The sequence below is a fragment of the Euprymna scolopes genome, chromosome 7 (genome assembly GCF_053919585.1).
Source record: "Euprymna scolopes isolate OS-2025 chromosome 7, ASM5391958v1, whole genome shotgun sequence".
NCBI classification, from domain to species: Eukaryota; Metazoa; Mollusca; class Cephalopoda; order Sepiida; family Sepiolidae; genus Euprymna; species Euprymna scolopes.
In genome coordinates this window covers 155,775,470-155,799,016 of record NC_136488.1, presented here as the reverse complement: position 1 = coordinate 155,799,016, position 23,547 = coordinate 155,775,470, and the positions used below count along the sequence as shown (strand labels likewise).

The 23,547-nt window shown below is 32.8% G+C and overlaps 1 protein-coding gene across 8 annotated transcripts in view; it reads left to right on the top strand.

The window, feature by feature from the left end:
• LOC145280086 (multifunctional protein CAD-like) overlaps positions 1 to 21,920 on the top strand; it is a 181,194-nt gene extending 159,274 nt beyond the window's left edge. For all 8 annotated transcript variants that reach the window (XM_080131792.1, XM_080131798.1, XM_080131799.1 and 5 more), the window contains 7 exons: positions 4,184 to 4,386; positions 8,123 to 8,200; positions 11,836 to 12,174; positions 12,981 to 13,136; positions 14,756 to 14,857; positions 19,118 to 19,212; positions 21,070 to 21,920. In XM_080131792.1, coding sequence (XP_079987918.1) covers positions 4,184 to 4,386; positions 8,123 to 8,200; positions 11,836 to 12,174; positions 12,981 to 13,136; positions 14,756 to 14,857; positions 19,118 to 19,212; positions 21,070 to 21,172 — 1,076 coding nt within the window. In that variant the 3' untranslated portion in view covers positions 21,173 to 21,920. The remainder of the gene's footprint in view (positions 1 to 4,183; positions 4,387 to 8,122; positions 8,201 to 11,835; positions 12,175 to 12,980; positions 13,137 to 14,755; positions 14,858 to 19,117; positions 19,213 to 21,069) is intronic.
• The last annotated feature ends 1,627 nt before the right edge of the window (positions 21,921 to 23,547 follow it).

The window sequence follows — 23,547 nt, the reverse complement described above, 5'->3', positions numbered from 1 at the left end:
TTTTTTTTCATTGAAGAATATAAATAAAATTATTTGTATTTTTTGACTAATGTTCACATCTTGGATGCTATTCTCACTGTGAAATGGACAGAAAGATTCTTGTTCAACAAGACCAACCTTCTTCAGGTCAGAGATTACGTCAGCTGAAATGTAAAAATTTACATCCAAGATGAGTCCAGTAGTTTGAATAATACCAATTATCAATGTTTATCTTAAAAATTCTGAAACAAAGAAATTCACTTTGCATATAAAACACATAATCTCACATAAAGCCTCTGGACATGTAAAAGTAAATTAATATGTAAAATAAATAAATAAATAAATAACTGTTAATGCAAGTGTTGCTTGTAGTTAAAGACAAATTAAAAAATGTTGCAGTGAAAAAAATTTATATATATATATCGTTCAATAAAATTTTCTTATACATTTATTTCAGTGATAATTGGATTTTTTTTATTTTTTTAAAAAAATTTTATTAAACTATTTTATTTTTATTTTTTGTCAACTTTTTATTTTGATGTTCAGCTCTGAATAAACTAACCTTCCTTAATGCATGTACTTTTATGTATACATCTGGTCAATAGATTTTTCTCTCCTGGTTGTTATGTGTCGGCATTTGGTGATGCAGAGGAATTGACTACTCAAAGTTGGTAGCAAACAGTGTCAGATAAAAAAATTTGCATTCTGCAAAAAAAAAAATAATCAATTATAAAGTAATAAAATGTTTCATTGTTTTGAATTTGTTTTTAGTATTTTAAAAATATATACTACTTCATGAATTTTAATTTTTTTTTTTTAGTGGACACTATTTGCTGCGGACTTCATGTAGTCTATTCTTTTGTAGCACTGGGCATTTTCTTAACCAACAAGTGTATGCACGTTTATTGTCTCTTTAATTATATGCTATGCACAGCTTTTACTACATTTTAATATTATATGCTTTTTTTAACAGCTCTTGTAAGTATATTCATGATTAAGATTTTCGCTGAATGTAATCAAATATATTGTTGAAGGAAATGGAGGCATGATTGTATTAATTTATCGTATTTGGTGCCAGTCTGTCCAAGGATACAATTGAAAATTAAACTCTATACCAAGATTTATCTACTTTTTTTCTTTTTTTTTTTAAGTAAAATTTTACTAGGAATCGGCTAGTGTTAGTAATTTTGTATTAGGTTGTATAATAATCTCATGGAGTTTACTTTGCACAGAAATTATTTTTAAAGAATTTAAAATATGGGGTTAGGAGCCTGGGGTTTTATTCATTCCTGAACAATGCTAAAATTAATTTTTAGAACAGTGTAATATATATATATTTTGGTAAGGTCATTGATAATTTATAATTCAAAATTAAAAATTTAAAAATCCGTTTCATAAAAAGGAGCACAACAAAGCAATTAAATTGTACGATCGTTTCGGAAACAATTTTTTTATTGTGACAGAGATTGAGTCAAGGACGATAATTTTAGCATATAGTTTTTTTGTTTTGTTTTTTTAAACAGTCTCCTCATCAGCAAAATATTGTTGTTGTTTTTTTTTTAATAAGACACCATAAATAAACCTAGCATTTAAGTAGTGCAGATGAATCTGGAAAATACTAAAATATAAGGAAAAATAGTTAATTAATTTGGTTAATAATAAAAGTTAGAATAAAATTACACAGCTGTGTTTAGAGTAAACGTTAGAATAAAATTAGAAAGCTGGGTTTAGATTATGTATAATGTTATAATTAGATGCTATTAAGAGAATTTCAACAAATATAAGTGTGTGTGTGTGTATATATATATATATATATATATATATGTATATTTACCTTAAAGTGGTTCATCCTTAGAAAACCGTAATAATCCTCAGAGCAATTCATTTTAGATGTTGTCTGTAGCTTATACATGCTCTAACTGCTTAATTTAAAATTGCAACGCCAAAAGGAAAGTTCTTAATGGTTAGCTTATTTCATCATCGCTTAATTTAGGTTTAACTAAAAATATAAATATTCAAAATGAAGGGAGATAATCTTTTTTGTCTTGTAATATGATCAAAGGGGGGATAATTCGTCCTTACACTTTTTTTTTTTTCTTATAGTATAAGATAATTTTATTGAGTAAATTTAGTAATATTATAATTGCTTTATTTGTTTATTTGTTGGAATTGGTAAAATTAGTAACCTACAAGGATTAAATTTGAATAGAGATTTAACTAAGATACAGAATAATGGTAAGTTTGTTAATAATGATGATCCATATCTTATTAGTAAAGATATTCTATTACAAAATCTAGGATATATTATTAAGAAAGGTTTTTATGAACTATGGTGGTTTATATTTGTTAAATTTAAACCAGTGTTTATGAATGCATGGTGATAGTAGTTCCCCCCCCCCCCTGAATTTAATAGGGTGGTTTTGTTTTTGGTATCGTCGTATTGCAAAATCTTGAGGGTTTCAAATCTGCAAAGAGTACAGGATCTGTTCCCGGGGTATACGGTTTATATGATCCTACTATTCCCATTTTAGATTGAATGAAATATTCTTATCATTGAGTTACCAAATATGTTTAGATTGAGAGGTTTGGATCTTAAGGGAGGGTTTTTTAAGAGTGCTTATGGGTTGAAATACTGTTTAATAAGACCAGATGTGGAGCCAAGGTAGATTGCGTTTTGTATAATGTATTTGTCAGGTCGATTAGGTCTGAACTATCTTGGATTGTATTTGATTCGTAGAACATCGTTTCCAAAACGATCGTACAATTTATTGGCTTTGTTGTGCTCCTTCTTATGAAACGGAATTTTACTTTTGAATTATAAATTATCAATCACCTTACTAAATATAAAAGTAGCTCTAGGATATTTGCCTATTGAGCTTCGATACATCGGTTTTACAACGAGCATTATTTTTTTCCTGTATTTTAATTTAATTAGTATTTTTACTATAACATTAAAATACACTCTGCTCTATAGAAAATTGTTCTAACCCCCTTTAAATTAATAACTCCCTACAACCGGTTGCGTTTCTCTACGTAATAGCAGATATGTTTCATAAGGAGGAATTACAATTATCAACCAAATGTATCCCCCATACCTTCAAAAGACACCTTTATAACCAGCTTAATTGGAAGTATAAATGTATTTATAAGGAACTTGATAAGCACCAAAATGAAACCAATGAACCAGTGAACCTTCAACCCGAAGAAATTGAAAAAAACAAAACAATAAATGCATTTCACGTTAAAGTATACTTATGAAGGAGAGTGTAACTCGTCCATAACTTTCCTTGGTGTATTGGTAACAAAATCACCATCTAGTTACCTTACATCAGTATACTGCAAATCCATATTTACGGGACTACACACTGTATACACGCTGGGATTCATTTTGCACCAAACACGTAAAATTAATTTAATTTGAACCCGAACACATCATGCCCTGATGATTTGTTCAAAATCAAAATTGGATGAGGAATTTAAAATAATTACTGATACCCTATCTAAGAATGGGTACCCTCTTGATGTGATTGGGTCAGTTATACAAAGAAAAATAACTGAGTTTTCTTAAACTAAAGTTAAAACTGTGACTAAATGTCCAATATATCTTTGTTTACAGTTGTTGGGGACAGTGAGAAATTCGCCAAACAAATCAGCTCAACGGTTCAAAAATGTTATTTTGCTTCAAATGTGCGTTCTGCCTCCAATATCAAACTAAGATGATTTAGTATTGTAGCCATATGTGGGGTGGGGTGGGGATGGTGGTAAGAGATTTATGATTATTAAAGCAAAAGAAGTAGATTCTCGTGAAACTAGAGCTAATGAGATTTTAACTTTTCATTGCCAAGAAGTCTGTGATGCTATTCATTGTCAATCCGTAACCTTAACCCGTATACATAAGCAAGGATATAAACCCAGTCCACTTTTTTACCAGTTATAGTTAAAATGGCAGTTGATTTTCAAATCTATCATTTACAGGTAATATTTGGGGGATTAAATGATTGCGAGAGGTAAGGGGTATGCTGTAAAACTAGCGAATTACAAAGTTGTAAAATCAAATCTGAGAGGTAACTCTTGAATCCTGTAACTCTTGAATTCTGTTTCTTTTTGACGATATTACGTTGGAGTTATCAAATCAACTGGGTTTCATGACATAAAAAAAAACTTCTTTTTGTACTAATATTTTTTTTCTTTTACCATCAACCAGAATCGGTTACAAGGGAACACCCTGTCGTAGTTGGGATAGCTTCCAATACAGAACTTGGGTCAAAGAAGGAACCGGTAGTCCAACCAGTACCTCACACGTTCCCAGCATCAACCTCACCTCTTCTCGGAGTTTCCCATACAACTGGACACACTGGACTTGTTGGTCAACATGTGCTCAACGTTTCTTCTTTCAATAAGGAACAGGTATGCAAATTACTTTCCAGGTTGTTTTTTTTTTTGGTGGGGAGAGGGTATTATTAACTGAATTGTACTATTTAGTTATTTAATGCTACCATCACATGGGTAACATGAGGTTGATCCAATTAAGGAGTCCCTACGTAGCAATGATATTCATCTAGTTTTCATTGGTTTTTCAGTCGTTAAGTCAGATTCTTAACTTCAACAAGATTTGCTGTTGATGTTGCCACTCCTGTGCCCCCAAGTGTTGGGAAGTTTTTATTAAAAAAAATAAATAAATAAAAAAAACAAAGGACTATGACAAAAGACAAAAGGAAAAAAAAAAAGTTTGTCAGAATAATGGAGAGGAAGTTCTTACTACATGGTGGACCGATAAGTGTTGCTCTAAAGAAAACAACACTACAGCTTTATTTTAAAAATTTATTGTAAAAATCAGGTAACTTGATTATGTAGTCTGCCATTCAATGTAGCTGCTTTAAGCCTCAATCACTGCCTCAATACGAGTCCGGAACTGGGAGCATGCCTTTTTCACAAGCGCTGGTGGAAGCTCGGTGGATGGTACTGATCAGGCTGGCTTTGGTGTTGTGGGAGGTCATATTGGTGATCTTTTCGACATATGACCAAACAAAGTAGTTCAGCAAGTCCAGGTTGGTGGGGGGTGGGGTGCTAGTGAGAGAACGGTACAAAGTCTAGCACTGTTTCTGAAGCCAAACCTGGGTCACTTTAGACTGCCACACCTAGGGTCTGCCAGCAGTCACCTGATTTGCACCAGAGGATCAGCACATCCAGGTACACTTTGGTGTTGACTTTCAAGCCCACTTTAAAGATATGAGGCAGCATGATGTAGCCCTCACTTGAAACAACATCAAAGACCACAACCGTGTCCAGGAACTTTATTTTCATCACTCTGTGCACGTCCCTGTTATTTGTGGCAATCCAGCAATGCATTTTGAGGGTGCTGGCAATGGTCCTGTTGTTATAACTTGGATCAGTAGCATAAGTTATACAGCGGCAAATCTCTGATCTCACTCGTTATACATTGTCACTTTCAGACATGATAGAAGGTTTCTATCGCTCTTGGGATTTGTACACAACTGTCCAACTAGTAGATGGTCTGTATAAAAAAAATTTTATAAGAACCCATAATGGTTAGAATACTTGTAAAATCAATTGTAAAACTGAACGTTGAAGGTTCAATTCTCAGTGTGGGTGTCGGAAAAATATAATTATGAATTACTTAAAACCTCTATCTAATCATGACTGATAAAACAAGAGCATACCCTGAAGGTGTATCTTATCGAAACATAAAAATGACACGCAAGATGAGAACAGTAATCCAATGAATCCAAACAATACGAATAACCGATCGTTATCTCAAAATATCAGAAACGTAGAGGAAGTTGTTCACCAAAGGAGAGATTGGGTCATAATCAAGACCTGGAATATATTTTTAGTATTGGCAATGAATTTTACAGTTTCGACAAGTTACAGTTGCAAGCTGAACATGATGAAAGCCAGATTTTGGCTTGGACCCGGTCAGGAGAGCTTTGGAAGAAGATCGAGATGAATGGACATCAACTGACAAACTCAGCCTCTTCAGAAAAACTAAGATATGAACGTAAGAGAGTAGTTTACCACGATGGTGTCACACATACAACTAAAGTGCAAAACTGAAGTGTTTTTCGTTGGAGTTGTGCTTTGTAATTTTTTATATACTCGTGAACCCGTGTGCACCCTATAGACAGTCGCCAATGTGAGAGACAACGATATGGTCAGATGAAAAGATTCAGAAGAAATCCATGGCATATAGCGTTGGAGTTGGTGACAATTTTCCATCTATGAGAGGAGCAATATTCAACAAGGCATTTGTTGTAGAGTTTGGAGAGATCAGGCGCTAGTTCAGCAGAGCATTTTTAATTAGTACAGCAGGAATGAGATCAAATTCCATGAAGAACGCGTCATTCCTAGAAATGCTCGCCTGTGGAACTCTGTTCTGCTGGTCTGCTTTCTAGCTGACAACGTCTGATGGTGATCGTCTTCAACTCCAATGTAAACACATTCTTGTTGAGCCATCTCCCTAAGTAATCTATTATTACCCCTACCACTAACTATTAATACGCTGTTGTCTTAGTGACTACCGTACATGCATCAACCCTTATCAAGTGGTCTTTGGACTTTGATAAAGGGTGAATTCCATGTTAAAGGTGAGGAGACACATGCCTTGGAGGTGTCTAAGTTTTATAGGAGGACAGAAAGGTTGGGTACTTTTGCATTTACCCACCTGCAGTTTCAACAAAATTTCTTGAGTGTGTTCATACACAGATGATTGTGAAATGTTAAACCAATATGAGAAAATTATAATGATAAACAGGAAAAGCATAATTACAAACGTGTATCTAATCCTAACCTGCATGATTAAATTTTCTACTTCCTTCTTCCAATTTATAAACAAAAAGTAGCCTTCATAGATTCATATTAGCTAAAAACAGCCAACATGTTCGTAAAAAAAATTGAGGAACACTCTGGCAACCTTTTTCCGATCATTTCCATTAGCTGCCAAATTAGCCCAAGCCAAGAATGTGGAAATCATAGGGCAGTAAATACAAAAGCACCAAGGGTTGATTTTCAGATCATCAATTGTGCCTTCTGTCTGCAAAGGTAAATTTAGGAGTTGGAGATGAACCACTGGGATTCATATATTAATATTAGCTCACTATTATTGATTTTCCAGAAATTGAGAGTTTCTTTGTAGTTCGATTTTAGTGTTGAACACTAAGCATAAATTCTAACACTACTCTTGTTTCTTATACCTCTGGACATTTACATTTTGAAATATCCTATCAATTCAACCCTTAAAATAAAAGTACATCATTGTATATATTATTTCCACTGTTTCTATGCAGGCAAAATTTTAAATATTTCATCTGAAAATTCCCCAAAAAAATGTCTTCATAATTTTTTTGTTGTTGTTGTTGTTGTTCTTTTTCTCTCCCTTCAATTCTATATGGAAATGTGCTATGCTAGAGAAATATTTGAAAAAAAAAGGGGGGGGGGGATGCCACAAACTATTTAATTAATATTATTAATCATATCACCTCTCCTGCTTCTCTTTGATAAAGTAGTAAATCCTAATTTTTAAAAAATCTCTCCCTGTAATTAATCTTTCACTCTTTTTAGTTTTATCACTCTTTGTATATGTCGATCTCAATATTACATTTTGATTTCAATATCTTGACTTTCGAGCCAGGTTCGAGTACAATACTTAATATTACTCATTAAGTTTTTTTTTTTTTTTTTATCCTGAAAAACAAATATCGAGTAAATTCTTCATAGTTAGTTTAATGCCAGTTTTACATGCTGGATGGCTTTTGAACTAACCTATCTCTTTTGCTCAGGTCTGTTATTAGTTTCTCATGTTTTTCTTGGCTGCCTCCTTGTCAACTGGACTTGCTACCTCAACTATTCTACATCTGCTAACCCGAGAAATATCATCCATTCTTTCAACAGGGCCACACCATCAAAGTCTGCTGCTCTTCTTCACACCTCTCCTCATACTGTCCAAATGTAATCTTTCTTTGAGTCAATCAAATCAAAGCTCGTCTTTAACACTTACGATGCATGTGTATTGTATCTTTCTCGTGTCATTTCTCTCCATAAAATAAAACAAAATCTGATTGAACATTTTTTTTTTTTTTTTTTTCTTAAATTAAAAAAAACAACTTTATCCTTGTTTTTCTTTCAGTTGCATCAATTATTCAATCTGGCCCATAACTACCGTGTTTCCGTCCAGAGAGACCGAGCCATGGATCACGTTCTCAAGGTTTGTTTCCTTCAGATTTTACGAAGACTTTTTTTTTTTATCTTAAGTGAAATCATTAAACCAATTAACCTGTTGTGTTTCAGAATGTAGTTTTCTCTCAATGTACATTTGCAAGAAATTCATCTACTCATCTCTGCTTCTGGCGCGTGTCTATGACAGGAGTTGCTTTCTTAGTCTCATACCATCAATATCTACAACAGAGAGATGTTACTTTCAAGTCATAAATGCATAAGTTCAGTTATCATAAGAATGCAATTTGCAATCCCTCTGATCCATTCCGACAGAATAAAATAAAAAATAGGAGGCATTACTTAAGGAACAACCCTCATATTGACTAAATTGAAATAAAGTTTAATATTCTAAATATACCAAAACTATGTTTATAGACGAATCTAAGGACAAGAATAGGAAATGTGCAGCTGTACATAATAATGGCCTCATTCTGTCTCTAGAGACAATGGATGCCCTCTGTAAGAGTCCCTGCATGTGTAATTATGAAGCAAGGGTTGCACAATCCCAACCTCATTTCTCCTGGATCGGCATTGCCTGATTCCAGTGGCAAGGAGAAGTCGAAGACTGCTGGAAACAATGCTGAGATAAGCGGAGAGTGCATACAGCACCTGGTATTCTTATTTTAGTACTGACTATGGTCCAACGTTGTTTAATCTCAATGATCTAATAGGAACTGGTGTCAGTTTGATTATAAAACATGTGTAGATGATAACCAAATTATCTAACATGTTTTTCAATGCAGAAGCCAGTGCTATAGATTTAACACTTGATATCATCTCACAAAGTAAAGGGAAAAGCTTTGATTCCAACTCCTTATCAGTATTGACAACATTGAAACTGGATGAATGATTGGTCATTAAACTATTATGTAGAATTAGCTCGGTGTTGCTCAGGTGTTTGGAGGTGTGTGTTGAGCAAAAAAAAAAAAGTAGCAGGCAGACTCAAACCCATGCCGCGAAGGCGGAAAAGAAAGTGAAAGAAAATCTGACATTTTTGGTCGAAGTAAAAAAATGTTAAAATTAACCAAAGTCAATCCAACGGTGATGATGACTTACTAAAATGTCAGCAAAAAAAATCGACCCCTCCTTGTACAAAACGGGCGAGTTTAGGGTGAAAGAATTAATGTTTTTGGCCAATTTTTCAATATTTGTCATCCAAAGGGTGGAGCTTCAAAATGATACTGATCTTGTCATGATCCGTCACCTCTGTCGCGAGTTTTTGCGATACATACATTTAAACAGACATCATTGAGTACCAAAAGGTATCGTTTTGAAGCTCGATCGACATTTCGGACAACCAATATCGAAAAATTAGCCAAAAACATTAATTCCTTCACCCCACAACTGGGCCCTTTTCTACAGGGAGGGGTTGCTTTTTTTGCCGATATTTTTGAAAGTCATTCCCTCTTTTCGATTGACTAGTCTTAATTTAAATCTTCGCCACTTCCAGTTTGGCGATGGAAGCAATGGCGAAGACATCACTTTTTTTTTTCTTCCACATTCTTTTCCTCTTTCGCAATATGGGTTTGAGCCTGCATGCCTAACTACCACTTTTTCCCAACACGCACCTCCAGGCACTCAGGCTTGTTAATAATAAACATGGAATAAATATTTTTATTGAAATTAAAGAAAATAGTTTTTATTTGAACTTTTATGATAGAAATGTTTTAAGTTTGTACTGCCTATTTTGACAGACTTGCAGCAACCATTGAGGGATTTTGTTCGAAGAAAGCTTTTTTGGTTTTTTTTTTTCTATTGCTCAATTTATGGTGGTGATATCGTATGAACACATTTCCTGTTAGGTCCTGAACTGTCATCTAGGCTTCAGCCTCTGTCCCATCGACGAGATGTTGCATCCCTCTGCCTATTCTACTAATACTTTAATGGTGAATGCTCTGACGAACTGCAAACACTTGTACCTCCCTGACGTAACTACCCCCGACAAGCTACTAAGTCTCCTCCCTTTACAGTAGAGATCCCTAGGTGCAAGAAAGCCTTTTACTCCAATAGTTTCTTCTCCAGAACTGCGGATCTTTGGAACTCCCTTCCGGGATTCTGCTTTCCCAACTGCACTGATATGCAGAAGTTCAAGTGTAATGTTAACAAACATCTTTCTACTCATCTCCCTTCATAATGACCCCGCTAATTAAGTCCCTGATAGTAGCCCCCTGCTTCAAAGTGGCACTGTGTCTTGTTTGGGGTGAAAATTGAATAAAAAAAATTAAAAAAATAGAGGCATCAGCAACCATCGGGACTTTGTTTGAAGATGGCCAATATATCTGAAAACAATGTATCCATCATCTTTTATGAACATTCGTTAATGAGAAAGCCATGTTCAGAGTGGGTGCTGCATTTGCTTGCAGTCAATCAAAACACAATGATGATTTTGCAACTGTCTCACCCCCCCCTCCCAAAAAAAGTTTTTTTTGCATCAGTAAGTGACAATGGGTGAAACATGAATCTATCGTTTCCCTCCAGATTCAAATTGGCGATCAGCTGAGTGACCAGCAGCAAGTGAAAGCTATCCAAAAATGCCAACATCAGCAAGCAAAGTTTTGACTTGACCGCTTGTATTTTTAGATGTAGAAGATATTTTGTTAACCGATTACCTTGAGGTCCTGGATATGACCTAAAACTATATCCGATGGTGAGGCCCCAGCTTGCGGGCCTTGGGGAGTGTGGAGCCACCCTTTAATTGCCATTGCTCCCAGGTCAACTCTGACCCGGAGTGGTAGTACCTGTTTGGGTCCCAACTATGGGTTAAATAGAATCCGACTTAAAAAACAAATATACTCCATTAAAAAATCGTTCCTCAAAATCACTAGATTCGGCATTAAATAACCTGAAAAAGGTTGATATGGTGTAAAACAAAAACAGCCAACCAACCAATTACCTTGAGAAAGAATCATAAATAGTAAATTATAGCATTATTAGTGCATTTGAAAGAAATCACTAAAAAAAGTGCCACAAATGAAATACAAAAAAAAATGTTCTTTCATAGAAACCATGCTCCGTGTCACAAGTCTATCATAATGATGACAAAATTATATGAATTGCGCTTTTAATTTTTCCGCATCTACCCTATGCTCTAGATCTAGTCTACTCGTTGCTGGCATACCTCGAAAGAATGTTCTCGGGAAAAAGATTTGGTTGCAATGAAGAAGTGATATCAGAAACTGGTGTATTGTGAAGTCAGACAAGTGATTCTACCAAAAAAAAAAAAAGACATCAAATTGTTAGAAAATTTTTGGAATTAGTATATCACCCTAGGAGTTGACTATAAAATCAAATTTTGCTTAAAAGTTGTTTTATTAGTTAAGTAACTACTGTTGATTTTTGGTCTACAGACTTGAAGCTTGATATATGGAGTATTCAGACCTGTGGAACAGAATCAATTTGGTTTTGGAGACTTAATCATTCTATTGAGTTGTATTGGAGAAAATTAGCTAAAATTATCCCTACATATCTTCAACAGTGACTGTGACCAACTATACAAATAAGTTTTATGATCCTCTTTGTGACCCAGTCAACCAACTCTCATGGGTCAACTATCAGTGAAACTGCACAATTTTTTTTTTTTTTTTTTTTTCAATAACAATTCAATTTTTCTTTTTTCTTATTCAGGGAAAAGTGATGGCTTCAATGTTCTATGAGGTGAGCACACGCACCAGTTGCTCATTTAGTGCGGCAATGCAACGTCTTGGAGGTACCGTGATCAGTTTCAATGAAGCCACCTCCTCCGTACAGAAAGGCGAAACTATGGAAGATACAATTCAAACAATGTCTGGCTATGCCGACGTTATTGTTCTGCGACACCCTAAGCCAGGGGCTGTGAGGAAAGCGGCTCAGCATTGTCGCAAACCTGTGATTAATGCTGGAGATGGCACCGGGGAACATCCCACCCAGGCTTTGTTGGATGTGTTTACCATCAGAGAAGAAATTGGTACCGTTAATGGACTCACAGTAAGTTCTACTTCTGTCTCTCTCTTTCTAAAAAAATGACAAAAAAGTCTATATTCCAAATTCCAAGATGTTGTTCATCTTACCGTTTATTTCTTTCAGCATGTTAAAATGCTCAATTCTTGACAGCACCTGTTTCATAGCACAGAAACACTCATATAATTATGTCAATGTTTTAATATTTTCCACCCTGACTTATCAGAAGAATAAGAACGCATAAACTTTTTTTTTTTTTTAATTGGGGGCATGATTACATAAATCCGAAAAAATCTGCAGTGGTTGTAATTGTTTTATACTTACGCTATATATATATATATATATATATATATATATATATATATATATATATATATATCTATATATATATATCTATAGCATTTCAACTTCCAAACAATGCTGTTGAAATTTTCTTTTAATTATTTTTAAATAAGACTTAGTTAAGTAGGGACAGTTTTATATATATATATATATATATATGATAGAGAGGTTTTTTTTGTTTTGTTTGTTTGTTTTTTTCCTAGATTTATATTGTGTAATAATTTATACCAAAAGCAAATTTACAATTTTTTCCTTCCAAAGATTGTACAGTTGCTTACTGTAATAAATAAAATGATATATTAATAATAAACTTGAAATATATTTATGAGCTATATTTTAATTGGTAAATAAAAAGCTTGTGATTTGCAATTAAAATTAGGTTCCTTTCTGAATCCACCTGAACCATATAAATTTAACACGTATATAATCCACTACAATATGTTTAGTTTTTTTTTTTAATAAAACGAAATTTGATTTTACAATTTCTCTAGATAACAATGGTTGGTGACTTAAAGAATGGACGCACTGTCCACTCCTTGGCTCGAATTCTCACTCTCTATCGTGTTAACTTGTGTTACATTTCACCCCCAAATTTGGAAATGCCAAAGGATGTCCAGGAATATGTGAGGTCGAAAGGAATTTCTCAGGTAAAAAATATTTCATACCCTATTTTATTTATTTATTTATATATATATATATATATATATATATATATATATATGTGTGTGTTAGTTGGCTGGCTGGTCGTAAAGGAAATTTTTTTTTTTTTTTTTTTTAATTGGGACTCGGGTGCCATCAGCCAGAAATGAAACTAAAAGCAAAATTTTGAAAGACACAAAAAAAAAAAAAAATAAAAAAAAAAAAATGCAGCGTGGTGGACGCGAGCTCATGAAAGTTAAGTTCATAAGCGAACACGTTATCAACCGGACTATGACAACAGATGTTATGACGTTGCATATTTAGCTTTTAAAAACAAAACCATGAATCGCCCCTTTGCACATGCACGATTTACAAATTGCGTCGAAATCAAAGTTTTACCTGCCTCTCCCCTTAAACAGAACGACATGAAATAATTGACTATTTTTTCTAATTTGTCGATGTTATGTGTCAGAGATCACTCTTTCTAAAGGTACCACATTCATGCTGCTTCGATGTGAATGACAAGTTTTTAGCGAACATACAAACACACAAACAACTGAGACTTATATAATAGACTAGCATGGATACTCGGCGTTGCCCGGGTCAACATAAATTCAGTTTGGACATAGCTGTTATACTAAGGATATTGAGCACTTTCAACGATACTCCCACAATTTCAAAAATAAAAGAACAGAATCACCAAAAAAAAAAAAAGTATGTGACAACTTCCCTACCAGATATTTCAGCAGAAGGATATAAATACTAATGGACGGATATTGAGCACTTTTTCTTACCCATGTGTTGGAACCCCATCCCCTTCCAAATGAATCAAAACAACTTTTTCTTATAAAAAAAAAATAGCAGTGAGTACCCATGCGACTGAAAAAAAAAAATGAGCCATGCTCAAATGTGAAAGAGGAAAAGGGAGGCAAAAAATTACTGGCAGACGCTTTGGCAATACAGCTACAAGTGCTTATGATATCAGGATCTTTCAAAATAAGGTTTTTAAACATAGTTTTAGTTAATTACATGTGCGTGAAAAAGTGGTCTAGTTGACTGCCACAGAATTAATCTTTTTTTTTTCTAATTTTCACATATGCAACCGAGAGATAACTATTTTCAGATAGTACCGGTTTCGACCTGGTTGGATGTGGTTGACAAGTTTTTAGTAGATATACAAACATACACACAAACACAACTTTCCTTTATAGATTTAATTTTTATTTTATGGATGAAATCTTCAAAACAAGAACCCACTCATCTGCAACAATATTTAACATGTCTAATAATTGTACTTTATAATAATGTTTGAAAACCATCTAATTTGGGGTGAATGATACACTGGTGGAGCAGAGGAATTTCTCCCACCCTCTGACACCAGGTGTTGCTTGGTTCCCCTCTTTCTATTTTCTGTCTGTGTTTCAAAATGGGGCAGATCTTGTCATACTAGAAATGGGAGCAAAAAGTGTAGCCAATTGATCTTTGGCATCATTGTAGGAGTTCTTTATTTCTTGTTCAATGCCAGGTTTTTCTGCTCATACTTGACATCGATTTTAGAATGCAAAAATAACAATTATTTTCTTTGGCGGTTAATGTTATTACCTTTTTTTTTTTTTTTTTTTTTCAGAGATCTTTCTCTACGTTGTCCGAAATCATCCCCGATACAGATGTTCTTTATATCACTCGTATTCAAAAAGAAAGATTTACTTCACTTGTGGAGTATGATAAGGTAGGTGCACAACAAAAATCAGAAGCTCACAGTATAAATGCTGGAGTCCCTCAGGGGTTCATCCTGGGCCCAACTCTTTTCCTGATCTACATTAATGATCTTCCAAATCACATCCTTACATCATTCGTAGACATTTTTGCTGATGACACTACCATCTATGGTAGCACATCTAAGACAGTAGACAACCAAGTTCTCTCCGATTCTCTCTCCTCTGATCTTGATCACGTTGTACAATGGGGAATGGAGTGGCTGGTTACTTTTAATGCATCTAAAACCAAGCTTCTATCTTTACATCAACGTTCTGATCCCCATCTGGCATCAATTAAAATGAATGGCTCTCGTCTTGGGGAGGCCTCAAGTTTTGACAGGCTTCTGGGCTTGACCGTTACTCTTGATCTTAAATGGAATACGTACATCAAATCTGTTGCCAAGGCCGCTGGAAAAATGGTCGGATCCTTCTATCGATCCAGTAGATATCTCACTACTGATGCAATTCTATCTATATAAGAGCCAGATACGTCCAAGGATGGAATACTGTTGCCACATATGGGCAGGAGCTGCTAGAAAAGACTTGTCCTGCCTGTATAGGGTTCAAAATAGACTTTGTGGCCTGGTGGGAGATGTCCTTTTCTCTTCACTGCAACCTCTATCTAACAGAAGAGATGTTGCGAGTTTGTCTCTGCTTTCTCGTTATTTTCATGGAAAGTGTTCAACTGAGCTTCAATCTATGGTCCCCCCTCGCCAAACTTTCACAAGAAACACTAGACTAGCTGAAAACATTATCAATAATTTTCCCCACTCTTTATCTGTGCCTAAACCTAAACATAGATTCCATGATCAAAGCTTCTTAGAACTGCACGCCTGTGGAATTGTCTTCCGTTTTCCTGCTTTCCAGCTGTCTATAATATGGTTGTCTTCAAGTCCAACATGAACAAGTTTCTGATGAGCTGTTCCACTTAAGTTAACAAATTTACCGAACTTCCATTACTATCGATTACTATATTGTCCTTTTGACTACTTTACACTCTTTAACCCTTATCCTTGAGTGGCCTATCGGCCTTGATAAGTGGTGACGCCTATGTAAAAAAAAAACATTTTGATCATCGTTTTAAGTTTCACGTGTTATCATGAACTTGTTTGCTTTTTCTTTTTTCCTTTTTTTTTTTTTTTTGCGTTAACTATATTTGACAAAGGAGGAATTGGACTTAATTTACTCCATTTGTCTGTTTGTTTATTTGCACTTTTCTCAATAACCACACCTTAGATTTTGTGGAAATTTTGCGCAAACATTAATCATGGTGAAAGTAAATTTTTCACTTGTGGAGAGGGAGCCTTGCATGCTTGGCTTGTTTTTTTTATAAAGTTATTTGACAAAAATAGAGATCTCTATCTCTACTTACATATAAAAGGCACTTTGTCTTTGTTTGACTTTGTTCCCATGAACTCCGAAACAGCTGGTCTATGATTCTTTTTTTTTTTATTCACATAAATGTACTTGTTTGGGAGTGTTCTCAGATACGTTTTATATCGGAATGCCTCCAATAAGTATGGATAATAAAAAGTTTGATTTCAACCAAAGTTAACAACCTTATAGAGTCTGACATCACAAGTGCATTTGAGAAGTTTTATCACCACACAAGCAGAAGAGCTCAGTGTATAAAAGTGTTTTTTAATCGAGACAGATGCATTCAAAATGAATGTTCCCATATAGAGCAGTTAAACCATGATACTTGACTTTTGCATTTTAAATTTTAATTCCAGCCGTTATATAAAAAAAATAAGTTACTGTGGGGAGGCATGTGAAACGCTGCAATGGGTCCCAACTACAGAAGGTAATTAATCAGTTTGATTGAAAAATAGGTGATGATGCATAATTTCACCAATAATTAGTGTTGAAAGTGTGGAACATTCATTTAAACTTGGGCAACATCGAGTCTCCCTGCTAGTTGACTATAAAACAATTAAAAGTATTGAATTATCTAAGTTGTTTTTTCTTCAAAATTGGTTTTTCTTTTTCCTTTTTTTTTTTTTTTCTTGAACTTATTTAATCAAATTTTTAAAATTTATTAAGATTCTTATGGATGCTAAAGATTTACTTGATAGAATATTGAAAGCATTCATTTATACTATGCTAGTAAAAATAGCCTGTCCTTTGGGCAGCAATTAACCTGGAAGGAGAGAGTTTTTTTTTTTTTTTTTTTTTTTTTTTTTTTTTTTACATTTAGGGAATTCTATAACTTTAACAAGCTTTGAAAAAATTTGTAAATCAACACCCTTTGCTTAATACTCCCTTCTCTAAAAAATATTTTTATATTTATTGGTCCCCCAACAAAGGAGGGATTGGATCTAGTAATTCACTCCCGTTCGTTTATTCACACTTTTTTCAATAACCACGTCTTGAATTTTTTTAAAAAATTTGCACAAATGTTAGTCATGGTGAAAGTAAATTTTTTGCTAGAATGGATTTTCGGGGATAACTCTGGTTGGAAAATAACAACCAGTAAATAAACAAAACAAAGCCATTTCTTCAGCATTAAATCACCCAAAAGGGTTGATATGCTGGTAAAATAAACCAAGTAAATAAGTAAATACAGTGTATTGTTAATTGAAACAAGACCGTTTTGATTTTGATAAAAAAAAATTAATTAATAAGTATAAATAACATTTGTCAAAAAGAAATTAAAGTCACCACCAAAAAAATATAACCATAAAAACAAGCTAAACTATGAACTTTTAAATCAAGGGCAATAACTGCCAAGCTAAAAGAATCACCTAACACCTACCTACTAATGATAGCTTAAACCTGGGAAACAGCATTCCCTCTTCCCCTCACCACACCTCCCAAAAAAAAAAAAAAAAAAACGTACTGCTCACATTCACGAAGTATACACCCCAATTTTCCACAGAATGTAGACCACACCCAGATATCTTATAAAAACTAATGTAATCTTGATACCCTATTTCAATATCGATTCTTTTTTTAGTCTGATGAAGTGTTGTTCCTGAATTGGGACTCCACTAAAATATGTATGCATATATGTAACCAATAATGTTTGTATAATAGATATATAAACTCAAGATTTAACGTTTTAAAGACCAAACAAGTGCAGAATCTCTTTCAATAAATAGTTTTTTTGTTTTTTTTTTTGTTTTTTTTTTCTAAGAAATTATTTGTTGAAATTTTCTTTGTCGGTGCAGCCTAAAATGTTCCCCTGTAAAAATTATCTATAAGAAAGACTATTTTTAGGATCAGATTTTTTGATTTTCAATAATTATCAGATGAATTTCTGTATAAATCATATCTAAGAACACTGTATGAAATTTACAAAACATAAACTCAGCAGTTTTGGAACCTATAAGGAAGGAACTCGTACACAGTGACTTTTATATAATAGTATGTGTGTGTGTATATATATATATATATATATATATATATATATATATATATTCAGGTTTGAGGTATTCAGAAGTCAAGACTAATGAAGACAACGAGCTTGTTAGTGCTCAATAAACAGAGCAAAAAACAACTTTTTTGGTGTTGAGAGGTTCTGGGTCGCCTAAGGAAGTCTCTTTGACTGAAACAGATGGCTATTTGTAGTGACCATATGTAACTGTTTATCCTCAAATAATAATAATAATAATATATATATATATATATACTAACTGGACCTGTGGAAATTCCACAGCAAACTCATGTAATATATTGATGTTGGCATTCTGAAGATGTTTAGCATAAATGGAGACGCTTTGATATTATTGTAGCTCTTAAAACTGCAAAAGTATTTATCTAAGCTAGTAGGGATGTCTGGCATAGCCTGGTCATAAAGTACATTTGAATATGATATTTTAATTCTTGCATATTTTGTATATATTATAGTTAATATTCTATCGATTTTTATATATTATAAAGCTGTGATTTCAAAAATAAAAATATATATCCATATGATTTGGGTGCATCAGCTTGAATTGAAACCAAAATTTGAACAATTCTTGATATTTTTATTTATAAAAAGAATAAATTACTAGAGTGCCATCAACTATAATGAAAACCCAACCAAATCTTATGAAGAATTCTTGGTAAAATTATTTATTACAAGAAATGGAAGTCCATAACAATTATAACAACTCTGATGTAAGCATGACACAAAAATATAACACACGCTATCGCATATATATATATATATATATATATATATATATATATATATATATATATGATGGACAATGAATTACAAAATCTTTTTTTTTTTTTATTATTAGGCCTGTGGTCAAATAATTGTAACCCCAGAATTGATGACTAAAGCAAAAAAGAAAATGGTTGTTATGCACCCATTGCCCAGAGTCAACGAGATTAGGTAAGTCTTTTAATTTTTTTTTTTTTTTTTTTTTCTAGTCAAATTATGAACAAAACAATAAGGCATATTTGTAATGTCGTTGAGAAAATACATAATTTTATTTAAAAGTATGGATTCTTGTTCAGAGAGGCGACAGATCGGATTTTTTTTTTTTTAGAAGGGGGGGGGGGCTTTTTGTTCAAATGTCCTATTTAGCAAAAACAATATTACTTACTCAACTGTAATGTCAAAAATATTAATATATCCAAAAATTACTAAAATTCATTCAGAATAACTACTTTGCTTTTAATTAAAGTGTTTTGATACCAGCTCAACATGTTGGTGCAATTACTATGTAATTTAAAATGTGCTTTCCGAGTTATGTCCCTTGTTTCTGAAATTTTCGTTTTCTCTAAAACATCTACAAAAAAATGCAATTTTCCATAAGTTTTAACTATAAATAACTTTCTACTCGAATTTTTGTAATTTGATGACATATTACTATTTTCGACACAACAATTAAGTATTATTGTTTTTGCTTAAAATGACATTTAAAAAATATCAATCTGTCGCTTCTCTTTAAGCAAACATTCAAGTTTTGTTATATATACGCATTTTTAATTTTAAAAAGTGTTTGTTTACAAAATGTTCTGTTATGTAAACTATGGAGAAGATTTATAAAATGTTTTATTTACATAAGTTTTCCTCTAAACAAAATATATAAACAAATGAAACAAATTATAAAAAACTTAAATAAAAAGATGTGCCTAGATAAAAAATCTTTATAAGGGATAAATAAAACCTGGAAGTTAAATGTAAAAAAAAAAAATGGCTGACACCAAAGGTGTCAATTTGGTTATTTTTCATTCTGAGGTGTTTCAAATCTTTGATCCCATTTTTTTTTAATAGCAACAGCTGTAATAATTATTTAATAAAGACAGCACACTATTCAAAGTTTTTGTTTTTATATACCATATACATACATAATACCTCACCCTCTATTGTGGAATGAGAGCAACCCTCAAAGCGAGACCATTCCCTTGCTATCCATAAAAAAAAAAGATTTTCTCAGTGATGTCTTTAGCAATTTCTGTCTTGCACAATGTCTAGAGACATAGTTTTGATTCTAAGTATTTCTAATGGAATTTGCCACTATGCTAACGTTAAGTGGGAAATACAAAAGAAAAATGTGATATTTCATATTCTTTTGAGACAGATAAAAATATGACCCTTCCCTCTTCTAGAAAATTTTACATGATTAAGGGATCATTTGCTAATGTACTTAACTTCTGGCGTAGCACTACTAGAAGCGTTTACAAGGCAGATCAGTTCCTTTGCTTTTTTCCTCTCATGCCTATATCTCTCTCTTTCAAATACTCTTTATTACGTTTTTCCAATTTTATTTTAATTAGGAATTATTGAAATTAGTTTTTCAATATTTTAAATTATTGAAAACACCTTTTACACTTTTTTTTTTTTTTTTTTTTTCAATTTCATAAACATATTTCTTAGAAAATTAAAAAAAATAAGTTTTTATTTTATTAAAAGTGCAAATGAAGATTGTTACTTTTATTGTATATTTTTCAATAATGTCCTTTTCTTCTATTTTATTTCAACAAATAGTTTTACAATAGAAATACTGAAGAACAAAAGTAAAGTAGCTGATTTGCTCTGTCACCGCTTCCGGTAGCGCTACGCCAGAAATTAGGAAATGCATTAGCTGACTATAACCAATCGTTCCTACCAAAAAAAAAAAAAAATAAATAAAACTGTTCTGTATGTCAAAATATATTCAAAATAATTTGAAAATAGGCAATTAAAAATAAATTGTTTTATTTGTTTTGTTTTTTTTTAATATTTTTTTTTTTTTTTTTCTAGCACTGCTTTGGATACTGACCCAAGAGCCGCATACTTCCGACAAGCTGAAAATGGAATGTTTGTAAGAATGGCTCTCCTGGCTATGACTTTGGGCAGGAGTTGAAGCATCAGCCCGAGTGAAGAAATTTGTCAGGTTTCAAAATAGGAGAAAAAAAATAAAAAAAACGAACAAAATACTAAAACTTAACACAGAAGCAAAAAGAAAACAATACTCCAGATAAATGCAGATCTGAACTTGAAGTATAAATTTTCAAGGATAATTTAAAGGAGATTTTTTTTAATTTTTTTTTTTTATTTGAAAGAGCAAAATAAAATTCAAAATATTTTTCCTTAATTATAGTCTTAGTCTAACAAAAACATATCTGCCAATTAGATTTTTATTTCTCTTTTGATTGGGGATTTTATTCCTCTATAGTTTTGCTGATGTTCATGTAGGTGACGAGATTTATTTTCTGTTAAAAAAAAAAACTTTTTCAGCACTTTTCTCTCTTCCCATCCCAATTATTTTTGGTTTCCATTAAGGTATGAATAATGAACAAATTTCTACCTTGCAACTATTTTCATTTATTGAATTACTTTCAATTATGTCCAGGGGAAGGAGGAAGGGCTATTTTTTTTTTCTTTCTTTCTCTCCCTTTTCTGAACAGCTTCATATCATTTTTCTTCAGACAAATGCGTTTTTAATAGATTATGTTAAAATGTTGGAACATTACGAGTAGGGGTGTTGAATATCAAGCTGATTTAAAGATTGCCACTTAACTGAGAGGCTTGGCAGGTGGGTGGGGGTGCAAATGTTATTGTTTTCTATGCCAATGTAAAACAGTTTCTCTTAATAAATAAGACCAAAACTATGGTTTTGTTTTTGTTTTTATTTTTTTATGTTGTGAATGTGTGTAAAACTCTACTTTAAGGATGCTGCTGATGCATTTATTTTTTTCTTGGGCAATTATTTAGTCATAAAAGATAAAATGTCATTTCATATAACAATGCTGTCTTCTTTCCAGTTTCTTGAAGGATGCAGATTTTTTTTTTTTTATCAAAAGGAAATTAAAGAGGAATAAAATGTTCAATCTTAACTCAAGAGAATTTTTCAAAGATTAAAAGGATTTTTTTTTTTTTTTTTTTTTTTTTTTGAAGTTCAATCTTAGGCATTCTTACAAAATGAAACTTTTTCGTTGTTGTTTTCTTTATTTTGAATAATGTGGTCAACTTTATTCTTTGTGTAAAGTATTAAAACTTTAAGAAATCATACTATGTTTTTACGTTTAGTGAGATTTTTACAATCAATACCTATGAAACTTTACTACTTTACAAACATTGCATTTATTTTTAATCTATGTAATTACCTGGTCATAAAAAGATAAAAATGTCACTTAAGAGAAGAACAATACTCTTAGGTTAAGTTTTGATTTTTAAAATAAAAAAAAATGTTCAACCCAAGTCCAAAAGAATATTAAGGGATGAATTGGTCATTTTCTTATGAAAAATTAAACATTCTTACAAAGCAAAACTGACTCCCATCATTATCTTTATTTATTTGATCAACTTTATTCCTTGTATAAAGTATCAAAACTATAACTTCACTCATTAGTACATAATTTTGTTTTGTTATTTGGAAATACATTATTATATTTGATAGTTAAATAATTAAAACAACCAACTATACACTCGGGTACCCACTTCACGGACACCCTTGCAATAAGTGGATGTTGTAAGAGCAACTATTTCTTAACCCAGACCGAATTACCGATATACTGATAATTTCTGAAAATGTTATATACTGAGTTACCACTAAACCAGTATTTTTCCAACTACGTGTTTTGGTGTTGTCAGAGAGCTAAAAGTAGCTACCCAATCGCGGCATCTCCTCTGACCGCATCTGTCCTGTGTGCATGGAGAAACACTTGAGATACAACAGCCAGCACCCTGGAGTATCTTACAAAAACAACCCCCAAAAGTAGGTGGAGACAAGGTTCTGGTCCAACCACTGCAAAAAGTACCTGTGCTTCAAGGAGGGTGCCACCTGTTAGGCGGACTGGCACACGAAGGCTGAATACTGGTGGTAGATGAAAGACAAAAAATTAACACGTTTAAATTTTTTTTTTTTCACGATTTTGCTGAGGAGGCCAGACACAGGTGCAAATTAGGGTCAGTAGCTCAGATCTGGTAAGGTTAAGGTGTTTCATTTTTAACTACCTACTGAAGTGACTGAAATCCAACTGTGAACTTTAAAACAAATAAGTTATATCAAAGTTGACACTTATATTGTTACGCATATAAATTGAAACAATTACAAATAATCACAATGGTTAAAATTTGTTTAATTGGTTGAAGGAGGATGATCTTATTCATATTCACAAAGAAGTTGGCCAGCGCATGTTTGCAGCCCCCTGGATGGTGACAAACCCCAACTTGGTGTGCACCATCCCTCACTCCATCACGGGAGAAGTTTATGAAGAGCCACACACACATCAGATT